The sequence below is a fragment of the Nannospalax galili genome, unplaced genomic scaffold, assembly GCF_000622305.1.
Source record: "Nannospalax galili isolate Female #2095 unplaced genomic scaffold, S.galili_v1.0 scaffold376, whole genome shotgun sequence".
NCBI classification, from domain to species: Eukaryota; Metazoa; Chordata; class Mammalia; order Rodentia; family Spalacidae; genus Nannospalax; species Nannospalax galili.
Window position 1 is genome coordinate 2,024,218 of NW_008338108.1, and position 12,180 is coordinate 2,036,397.

General features: G+C 35.0%; 1 protein-coding gene across 3 annotated transcripts in view; it reads left to right on the forward strand.

Moving 5' to 3' along the window:
- Galnt13 (polypeptide N-acetylgalactosaminyltransferase 13) overlaps positions 1 to 12,180 on the forward strand; it is a 652,434-nt gene that overhangs the window by 261,800 nt on the left and 378,454 nt on the right. For all 3 annotated transcript variants that reach the window (XM_029563436.1, XM_008832879.2, XM_029563437.1), the window contains one exon: positions 9,133 to 9,301. In XM_029563436.1, coding sequence (XP_029419296.1) covers positions 9,133 to 9,301 — 169 coding nt within the window. The remainder of the gene's footprint in view (positions 1 to 9,132; positions 9,302 to 12,180) is intronic.

Below are 12,180 nucleotides of genomic sequence, written 5' to 3' on the forward strand. Positions count from 1 at the left end.
AAGGTGGAGTGTCTAGAGGAGCAGGTGGAAATTCTATGATATTCTACCTGTTTATTACTTTTAGCATCTGCTCTTTCGCACTAGAAAAATATGTTTCCCCATTAGAAGTAATACAACTCCTTCAGCTACTTTATTCTCATTAAAAGATGTCAGATTAGTCATATTGCTGGATAGAATATAGAAGTTTAGAAACATCAATGGTCTTTGTATATGATAAACTATAGCGAGAGTAGTAAAAAGAATACATAGTTATCATTAAATATAACTACTGTTACCTCCAGCTGTGAAGTTAATTATAGTTATTTTATCTACACACATTCAGCATATCTCATATTATTTACTAGTACTCTGTCCCTATACAGATATTTACTTATGCTATAAAAATTGTCCTTGCCTGCATATGCTTGCCTCATTATTTTATTACTCAGCCTAGAGGAGAAGCAACGCACTCCAAAAAGCCATTGAAGTCCACGCCCTTAGTGTGGAAACAACCTATTTTCTGGTGGCAAATAATATCAATTGGCTCAAGGAGCATTATGGATCCTTTCTTTGGAGGTGTGTTCAACAGTTTGCAGAGCTCATAATGGCCACAGTTGAAACTCATTCCCAATTAACAGGCATGATTATATTATCTGGTGAAACATTTTTTTCTATTGTAAGTTAGTCTACTTCCATGCTTAAAGCCCTCAGGTATTTAAACAGTAATCAGGCAGGTCTTATGCAGGTTATTTTGTAAGACAGCTTTCTCTTCCAAACATGATTTTCAAACATATGTATTCTGTTCATATGAATGATGTTACTGTACACTGAACATTGTTGTAAGGTACGTAACATTCTGTGAGACAGTTCTCCAAGTTCATAGTCCTTTACCTCTCAATTTGAAGGAAAATCAGCCTAACATGACTGAAGGAACTGACCATCTGCCTGCCCTACCCCCACTCCAACATAGAGAGATACATCTTCTTCAGAGTACATGGTCCTTAGCAAAGAACATCTGGTTCCTTATCAAATTCTCTATCAGAACTCCTCATCTCTGCTTCCCTGATCCCAGAGGAGGAGCAGGACACCACCCAAGAAGGCACACCTTGCAGTCTGGGATTCTAGAAAAGCACTCACCTTCTGGGATTTGAGGAAGGCACGGCCCCTTTTCTGGGATTTTCTGGGTCCACCTATAAGTTCTAGATCTCTCCCAATCCTGAAGTCTCCAACCTCTATACCTGTGGGAAGCATGTCCCTAGTAGCTAATAAAACTATCTGCATCTGTTGAAGGTGGGATTCTATTTGTACTTCTTTATCATATTACCTTCTCACACAATTCTAAAACACAACTCTCTAACCACTTTTGAAAATAATTTTATTCTGTTACACCACCTGCTTCTCAATGTTGGGGTATGGGACAAATGGATATGATCCAATCGTTAATATTTTTTGCTACAAATTATTTCCTGGGATCTAAGACATGGTGAAAGTCTCCAACTGCGCTATCCTGATTTCTTAGTTGCTCTCCCATTGACAAGCATGTGGGCAACTGAAGCAAGAGAAAGATTTATAGCTATATTATTTAAACTATTTTAATTTTTATTTTATATGTATAAGTATATTGTCAGCATGTGTGCAAGTGCACCCATGTCCTGCAGTGCCCAAAGAGGGCATCTGATCACCTGGAACCGGAATTATGGACAGTTGTTAGCTGCCATGCGTGTGCTGGAATTTATTTGTAGACTAAAGTCGAATGTTTTTGCAGGTTAGTCAAGTCATTCCTATGATGTTATAGTGAACACTCATAACTTAGCATAGTTTATCTTAGGAACAATTCATAACAAATGTTCAGTTAGTATACAGAGGGCTTCTCCATCATGGCCATCATTCCACATGAAATATCCTTTCTAAGGAGGCTTCTCAAAGCCAAATTTGAGGCTTTTGAATACAAAGAATTCATAATTCTTATATTCTCTCTCTCTCTCTCTCTCTCTCTCTCTCTCTCTCTCTCTCGGCATTGTAGCCAAAAGTAGAGTTATGAGAAGATTTCCTCTTTTAAGTTAAATTAAAGCTATTACTATAGTCATTACAAGATCAGGACCTCTTAATGAGGAAGTTCATTCTCAACGCAGAAGGAGGCAAATCCATATTCCATCATCATTTTATTACATTACTGAACACTTTAAAATTGGGCCAATTGTTTCCAGGAAATATTTGTGATGGTAGCATGTGCCAAACAGCCTCTTACTGTGCATGAGTAGTGTGGCATTAATGAATGCATAAAGGTTTTGTTAAGGATGATTGTAAGTGAAAAGATATGTATTTCTATGCTTGTATAAGAATTTTTTTCCCTAACGATTATCCAAGATTTGCCGCATATCCATGCCCAAATTCTGAATGTTTCTGTTATCTATAAGTTATAAAGAATGTCCATGGGGAAATTTCCTGAAAGAGGAAACCATAATTACTTTTATACAACTTTATTTATTTTTGAGAATTTCATACATGATTATTGTCTTTACATTATTCCCAGCCCTCCAAGTCCCCACCAACTCTTCTCATGTTCCCTCATTCCCCATAGCTTCTTGCACTCTATTTTTGTTACATTAATTTTTTTGTTATATTAATATACTAAGTACATTTAGTGGTCCTCATGAGTACCTCTTTATGGTTGCCCACTTGGCATTAGATAACCACGCAGAAGCTATAATTCTCCCTCCTCAGCATCCATTGATTGTCTATAGCTCCTCATCATGAGGTGAGACCCTGTGTGATTTCCTCCATCCAAACCATAACTATTCTTGATTTGCCATCCTATGTACTTTAAGACTCTTACTTTCTTCTGAGAAGTCCAGCAGGCAATGAAAACTTTCTTTCTGATAGGCCAACATTCACTAAGATTCCTTTTTACTTGTCACTGTAAAATACAGGTAATGTTCACTTTCACTAAAGCCATGTTTTTGGTTGATAGACAGCTGAAATTGCATTATTAGGTAATGTTGAACTGATTCAGTAATTGATTGTAATGCAGTGGAAAATAGAGGATTCTTTAATTTAAGGAACCATTTGCTAATCTTCACTGGTACATTTGCATTTCTTAACTCCTATATGTTTTGCAAAAATTATTTTATAACATTATTTTCTTATGCCACTTAGTATGATATGAGTCTTTTCCACATCACGAAACACTCTTCTGAGTCAACATTTTTAAACTACATAGTTTTCATATATGGAAACAGCTTATTTAGTATTTCCTGTATATAAAACTAATATTTGTGAGAAAATATATTTGCATACATAGAAAAATAACTGTAATTTTGCTACTTTAATAACCTATGCAGGTAAATCTATATTTACCTATATGAGATTTATCTATATTTATTTTTTCAGAAGAATATATTTTTAAAAAAGCTCCTTAGTCATTCTCAAATCCTGAATGAATGTAAGGATGCTGAGAAAAGGAGCAGTGATTTTTATGAAATATGGATGGTTCCAAGGAATAGACAGCAGTCTGCAACAGAGTTGACTCGAGCTCTGTGTATGGTGTTAACTTTAATCTATTTTGCACATAATGTTTTGTGTGTCTTCTTTTAATGGATAGGGGAAATTTAGAGAAAACCTATTCCTGTGATTTGAGAGAGAATGAAGGGTAAAAATGTGGGATCAGGATGGGCAGAAGTCAGAGCCACCTTTGTTCTCCTTTACTTGAAAGCCTTCAGCATGTAAATTGCATCATACTTTAGGGAGTCACCTTCAGATCCTCAACTCACATATATGTTGAATATAGTAAGATGCTTAAGGCAAATTATTGCTTCTAAGATAAATAGGCCAAAGCAATTATATACCAACTGATCTCAATTTAATAAGAATTTCCTCTGATGAACTTGAGTCCTTTAGAATGGAAAAAAGCATGGTCCAGGGGATGCTGAGGGTAGTGGTCTTGATGGCAGAGATACAGAACAGGAGCTGATATGATGTCCTTGTCTTCTGATTCCACTGCAAACAGGTTTATGACTGTTAAGACAAAAAAGCATTGTCTTAGTAACACTGAGTCATTAGTAACAGACTAATAGTGTGTAAACATGAAGAAGACTCAAGTCAAGATTTGGAGTGCATTTTAATTCTCATATTGGAGGTGATAGAAGTGAATGGAGGTGTGCCTTGTTAAGGAGAATATAAATTTCAAGTGCACAGAATTTAACAACAGTAGATTTGACAGTAGGAAAGTGATTTGATAGACTGCTTTTGAAAGTGTGATATATACAATAATGCTTGGATTTGGGGTTAATATTTTCTTTTGTCGGTATGTTTCATATATCAATATGCTCTTCAACAGAATAAAGCAACTGCTTTAAAACACGCACATTTTTCTTCATGCATTCTCATGGGTATAGTAAAATTTATCTCTCTTGTTTTCATACAGAAAGTCATCACACGTGGTGTAATTCTGGAAATAAGATAATATCCATAATGCAAATTACCTGAGCAGATAATGATGTGATTATTTTGATAGATCAGCTGCTTTGTTTGCATTTTGATGCACCTTTATGAGAATTCAAAGATTAAAATGAATATTCTTTATCTCTTAAAAGTATATTCTGTTAAAGAAAATGAAGATTTTCATAAAATGACTCTTCCTGTATGATATTTTTGCTAGATTTATACTTTCATTTAAAATTGAACTAATTATCATTTAAAATGATTTTGACATAATGAGGAAGGAAATAACACCACATATCTATTAATTACTTTCTGTAGTCTAAACCAGTCTTGGGATCAGGACATTCCTATGCATACTTTCATCAACGATGAAGAAACTGGAGTGGATTTAGTTGCCTTCCCTGCAAAGCATGATGCATGAGCCTGCTGATTGAGGTGCCTATTAGTGTATAATCCTAAAAGAAAGCTCATTCCTTTGAAAATGTTAGAAAAGCAAATATGTTCATGTGCTTTTTTTCTGTAAATTTCTTATTGAATTTTTGTGTATTTCATATAGAAAGTCTTAATCCTTTTTATACGCCCTTCCCCATTGACACTCTCCCATAGCCCCTCCCCCTGGAATTCATGTATTCTGTCATTTGTGTTAAGGTACATAATGTCAAGTTAGTGTCCCCACATGTCCCTCAGTGCAAGTTCATCCACTGAGGTCTAGTCAGCCTACCTAGAGTCTCTCTTTTTAAGATGATCAGATCTTCTTCACCCAGCAATAATCAGCTGCTAATGATTCTACAACTAAGATCAAGGCCTGCTGCCCATTTCCATAGCCTTATGCTGGGATTTTTTTTCTGCTTGAGTTTGAATGATTCTTGTGCATGCTGATACCATTGCTGTAGGTTCATATTAGCAAGATCCCAGGAGGCTATAGGACTCTATTTCCATATGGTCATGCACCACCTCCCTGACTCTTACAATCTTTCTGCTCCATCTTCTGCAATGGTCTCTAAGTCCTGTGTGGGTGGCTTTTAATATAGGAGTCCTGAGCAAGGACCCATACTTGGCAGCCTCTTGTTCTCTATGCTTTGGCTATTTGTGACCTTTGTGTTCCTGGTCCTCTGTTGCATGAGGGAGCTTCAGACAAGTATTCCAGTTGCCATTCATCATAGAAACATCTTTTGCAACAGATGGAGATTATTACCGAGTTCCACAACTCTGCAACGGAGATTGTCTATGAATTGCTCAAGCCTAAGTGGCACATCTACAATGTAACCTCTAAACCTAAGACTCGTGGAACATAGAACAAGGGGTGAAGAGAACACTAATGCCTCTCTCAGTTCTCATAGCAAGGATGTTCATGTGCTTTAAGTTGATGTTCACAGTCTAAGATGTGATATTTGAGCCCCTTAACTTCCCTACATAGAACAAAATTTTAATCCTATCCATTTTTAACCATGGAAAGATTATGTTGGGCACAATATTTTTTCTCTGCAATATGATGTCATTTTTCAGAGTTATATAGGTTGATGAAGTTTATAACATGTGTCCTCAAAATATACCAATTTAGCATAATGAGCATTTTGATCTGAAGGAAATTAAAAAATAGCACACGCAGGAAACACTGTCTGACCTTCCACCCTATTATCTACATAGACTAGGTCAGAAAATGGCCTATCAGAATATGCTCTCGAACCTGTGCCATTATTAAAGAACATTTCTACCACCAGAAAATGGGAGTCAATGCTGCAAAAAATCTGTGCAAATTTGCTTATAACTCTTATCTTTGACGAGAGTCCCAATGTATTTCCTAGTCAGTGTCTGGCAGTTGTTGCCCTTAAGCCAAGCCCTTTGACTCCTTTGTCCTGCCACATACCCACGGCAACTTAGGAAGTACTTTATAAGCTCGTGGCTTCACAAATCTTTTGGTCTTCATTTTTCCTTCTGAATACCTTAGTGGACATATACAAGAATTGCATATGTGTTTCTCTTGTTAGTATTAATTTCATTTAATTCTTTGGCTACATCCAGGACCTAAGAAGATAAAAGGAGGTTTTTCTCCCCTACAAGCACATTGTATTAAGTTGCTGATGCAGAATTTCTTTCTCAACTTATAAAAATTGTTATTTTTTTAGCACAAATCTTTTAATGATTTTTTATTGTTTCAAAATTAAATCATTCTTATTCAGACAAAATTTGTCTATTTAAATAGCATTTAGTTTGCAACTCAAGAATATGTAAAAATCAAGTGAGAATTTTTAGGAATTCTGCAACCTGATGATGTTGTTACTTCAGAAGTTGAAGGCCACTCAACCAAAATTTGAGAATCCATTTAATATTTTCTGTGAAATCAGAACTTCTAAAAAGCCAACTCCAACCACTCTAATTTATTATAGGGGCACTAATTTTACACCTCCTGTGGTGGATATTAACTGTTAGAATTCAATGCCTTCAAATGAGCAAAATAAACTGGGCATGGTGGCACACAACTTTAATTTGCCTAAGGCGAATCTCTGTGAGTTCAAGACCAGCCTGGTCTACATAACTAGTTCCAGGCCAGCTGGGGCTACAGGGAGACCCTGTCTCAAAAAACAAAACAAAACAAAACAAAAAAGAGCAATGTATGTTTAATGATATAATTCATGTCATTATTTCTTTAAAAATTTTTTATTACATTCATTTATTTTATATTTTGTGTGTGTTTAGGCATACATATTATGGTACATTTGTGGCAGAAATTAAACTCAGGTCATCAGGCTTGGTAGCAGGCACCATTCCCAGCTGAGACATGTTGCCAACCCTCCTATCATCATTTCTAATTTTTCTTCTTATAATCAATAAAATTTTGTAAACATTATATCACTGGTAAGTCAGTCAACTTCCCATCACTGTTACAGTATATGAGATAATGAATTCATATAGAGAAAGTATTATTTTGCTCTTAGCTTGGCAGTTTAAATCTATGATCCATGCCACCTTTTGCTTTGGGTTGAGGGGGCACATCACCTTTGGAGGGTATGGTAGAACAAATGTTTACCTAATGACTGGTAAAGGAAAGGAGAGTATGGTACCCACAATATGTTTGAAAATAGAATCCCCAGTGACATTCAGAACCCACTTCTTAAAATTTCTACCACTTCTAAGAACCCTGCCTTGTGGAAAAAATCTTTGCCACATGGAACTCTGGTGATACTTAAGTTCCAAATAATAGCAAATGATAACTTTTAAAGTACGTTCCTAATGACTGGTAAAGGAAAGGAGAGTATGGTACCCACAATATGTTTGAAAATAGAATCCCCAGTGACATTCAGAACCCACTTCTTAAAATTTCTACCACTTCTAAGAACCCTGCCTTGTGGAAAAAATCTTTGCCACATGGAACTCTGGTGATACTTAAGTTCCAAATAATAGCAAATGATAACTTTTAAAGTACGTTATATATAAGAGAATAACCAGCTGTATGATTAATTTTTATCAACACCAGTAATGCCATTGATGGTGTTTTATAACTATGAATGTCACCAGAAGTCATGTTCTTTTCTAGTTTGTGTCATATTCGTGTGTGTGTGTGTGTGTGTGTGTGTGTGTGTGTGTGTGTAAGAGATCTTACAACATACAAGGTATTTTCACACATTGTAAGCTCTTATTTTTTTAATATTTGGAAGTAGGTCATGTACAAATATTTGCTCTTTTACTTATGTAGAAATTAATCTAGTGACATAAGTGTGTTAAGACCAATGCTATGTCAGAAGAGTCTAAGAGTGAAGATCAAAACCACATTTATTTTCACTTTAATCTAATTTAATATGATGTTATCAAATGCTGAGTAAAATGTTGAAGGTGCATTAATGTCAGCTGGAAACTTGTTTCATTATTATGTTTTAACACATAGATATTTATATATGTAGATATATGAATACACATATACATTTATACATGTGTTTTAGAACAGTGAATTGATAAATTGGGAGAAATAGCAAGAATTTTAGCCTACATGTCAAATCCTAAGTTCTATTAATTGTGAAGTCCTCAGAACTGTTGTGAATTTCCAACAGTTTTGGAGATATGGAGAACCTATCCACCTTGACATTTGAAATTATATGTCACCACTATGAAACTCGTTTTAACGAGTTTCAAAATGCTTTGACAAAGAAATCAAATTGCTGTGGGGAGAAGGAATTCTCAATTTTCCTTTCTTTTATAAAGATGTAATGATAATAGGTATGTTGACATATCAGAAGTTTAAATTGGCTGTGAAAAAGTAACTTATTCTTGGCATGTTTTCAAATGACAATTCAGTCTTCTTATTGTTCCACTTCATCTAGCTCGTCAATTTATTGAACAAAATAACCCAAAAATCTTGCAACTTGGTGCTTTATGTTGCTTAAATATCAAATATTAATAATTAGATCATACAATGTTTTTGAGACAGGGTCTCTCTGTAGTTCCCAGCTGGCCTGGAACTCTTTGTGTAGACTAAACTGGCTTTGATTTCATAGAGATTCACCTGCCTCTGCCTCCCATATTCTGGGATTAAGGATATGTACCACGTTGCTCCGCATTCATACAAAAGATTTATATTTGAACAACAGCATAAATCTTTTGATAGGTAAATGATAATTTAGAATATTATAGCATTAAATAACATACTGCAGAATTTGACATGAGCTTATTGATATGTATATGCTTGTATGTATGTATGTACCTCTGTCTGTCTTACAGCTGTTATTTCAAGAAACCAAGAAGGACCAGGAGAAATGGGAAAGGCTGTGCTGATTCCAAAAGATGAACAAGAGAAAATGAAAGAACTGTTTAAAATCAATCAGTTTAACCTCATGGCCAGTGACTTGATTGCCCTTAACCGAAGTTTGCCAGATGTGAGATTAGAAGGGTAAGTTTGCATGTGTCTGGAACCGTGCATGTTATTAAAATCCACGTTTCAGAATTTCTGCTTATTATATTAGTTGTAGAACAACATGATTCTGACTGCTTATGAAATATCAATAATTTACTGTGTCTGCATATGCTGAGAAATATGAACTGTTTTCTTTGCAGACCAAGCAAAATATGTTACATGAAAAGACATTTCAGATCACACAGGCTTAATGGGTTTTTAATTGATAATATCTTCATTGTTTTACTTTCTTAATCTTACCAAATACTGAATAAACATGATCTTGCATAAATGACCTCCATGCCTTCATTGGCTAGATCATTTACTTACTTCTGAAATATGTATTTACCAGCATAAAAACAGCAAATTGCTTATAAACTTTTTTGAATCTTTAAAATTATTCATTATGGGACTGGAGTTATAGTTCACTGGTGAAATACTCACCTAGTATGCTCAAGGCCCTGAGTTCAATCCCCAGTACCACCAAATTATCTATTATCATTTCTAGCATTATTTTATTTAAAATTAGATTGCTCAGTTCCTAAAAATGGGAGTTAAATTAACAGAAGTACTTCTTCAAGAAAAAATGATGTTGAAAGATTCAAATTTTATGTGATTTACTGTAATCTATGCTCTATATAGCTAAAAGTGTTTTCAACGGATATCATAAAAATCATAATGTTGAGTGGTGGTTTTGCAACCCTGTAGTCCTTGTAAAACAAACTGTTGGTGGTTGCAGAAGATATATTCTGAGATTTTTATAAAGTTATCAAGTTTTCTAATACACTGCAGGTCATACTTTCATGTAAGCTGTTCAGATACAGAAAAATATTATTAATGTAGGTAAAGTTTGTCACTAATAATAGACTATGTTTCATTAATATATTGTGACTTCTTATTCACTATACATGGGTTTTGTTGTTGTTGTTGTTGTTTTTTTGGATTATTTTCAATAAGTCCAAAACATTGCTAAGGTTCTAGGATTAAAAATTACCACAAATTTCATTTCATAGATAAGTGTCTGGTTTCTCATATCACTATATTGTTTTGAAAGGACTCAGGAAAACCATAACCTGAGCATGGTAGGATATGTCTTTAATTCCATGGTCTGGGAGGCTGAATTGGGAGGATCTTGAGTTTTAAAACAGCTTGGAGCTACCTAGAGAATTCCAGGCCAACATAGACTCCATGAGGAAACACTCTTTCCAAAACAGCATGAGGTGGGGAGAAAGCCACAAATAATTACACGGTATGGGCATTTTTGTTGCTCAACAAATACTTAGACATTGAATATTAAATTTGTTACAAATTGCTAAATATACTTTACATGTACTTCTGTGCACATCCATTTGTTTGTATTTAGACATATTTACATTTTAAACATTTAAATATGAATCATATTTTCAAAATAATTGTGTGCATTTTAGACATGTTTAATATGTTATAATGCTGCATGTATTCATTTGTTTCATAAGCCATGATGTGAAAAATATGTAAACATAATGCTCATGTATGTGTATTAGAAAACTAGGTAATCACTTTTAATTTTAAAATTAGGTACTTTTAGCTGTCATAAGATAAATTATATTTTACAAAATATCTACCGTGTAATTGTTTGTGGTTTTCTCCCTACATTATACTGTGTCTCCAAATACTGTGTGTGCAACCACACACACACACACACACACACACACTCACACCACCACCACCACCACCACCACCACATGAACAGGAATACATATTCTTGCATAACCAAACACACACACAAATTTTTTAAGATTTACTTATAGAAATAATCTAAATAATAGTCTGTATTTATTGAGGGAAAAGATTAAGTAAAAATTATTCATTTGTAGTAAATTTGATGAACCATTCAGATACATTGGATTTAAGTTCTGGAATATCCACCACTGGGAAGACTTAAATATTTATATGACATTATTTAATATATTTAATTGATCAATATATTACCCACATTTATAGATTATACTAAATTATTTAGAGATATAAAATAAATTTTAACACTAAAAAATCATGATACTTAAGTAAGGCTTACTCTCCTTCACCCAGTAGTAATCAGTCTCTAGTAATTCCCATTCTAGGGCCAGCCCGCCACCCGCTTCTCTCGCTCCACTCTAAGCCCTTGTCTGATTGAGTTGGCATGGGTCATGTGCTTGATGCCGCCATTGACAGTTTGCACTGAAGGACATCTGAGTACAAATGCTTGACTGGATAAGACTTAACATGCGTGACAGAATGCATGAGGTCCAGTCGGGGGTTGGGAGGCATGGATAGGGGAGGGGATCTAAATTCCATTAAGAAATGTACAAAAATCTAGTATTTTTTTAAAAAACATCATGGTGCTTATGTATTTTCAGTGCAGTTACAGATAGAAGACTTTGTTATTTAACTTCTTTTTCTTGTGTATAAATGTATTGCCTGCATATGTGTAAGTGTAGCCCTGTCCTGCAATGCCCACAGAGGTCAGAACAAGGTTTCAGATCCACTGTAACTGTAGTTATATATGATTGTTCACCTCCGTGTGGGTGCTGGGAATTGAACTTGGATCCTCTGTAAGAGCAGCCAGTGCTCTTAATGGCTGAGTCATCTCTCTAGCCCCATATTTTATTTTATGTGTGTGACTGTTTTGCCTGTATGTGTAAGTGCACTGTGGGTGTGCAATACCTGCAGAGGTCAGAAGAGGGCATAAGATTTCCTGGAACTGGAGTTATAGAAGGTTATTATCTGCCATGTAGGTGCTGGGCATCAAACCTGGGTCCTCTGGAAGAATGCCAGTGCTCTTCATCACTGAATCATCTCTCCAGCCCCTGTTATTTGAAGTCGTATGAGATCCTTGTTATAATCTGGATATATAT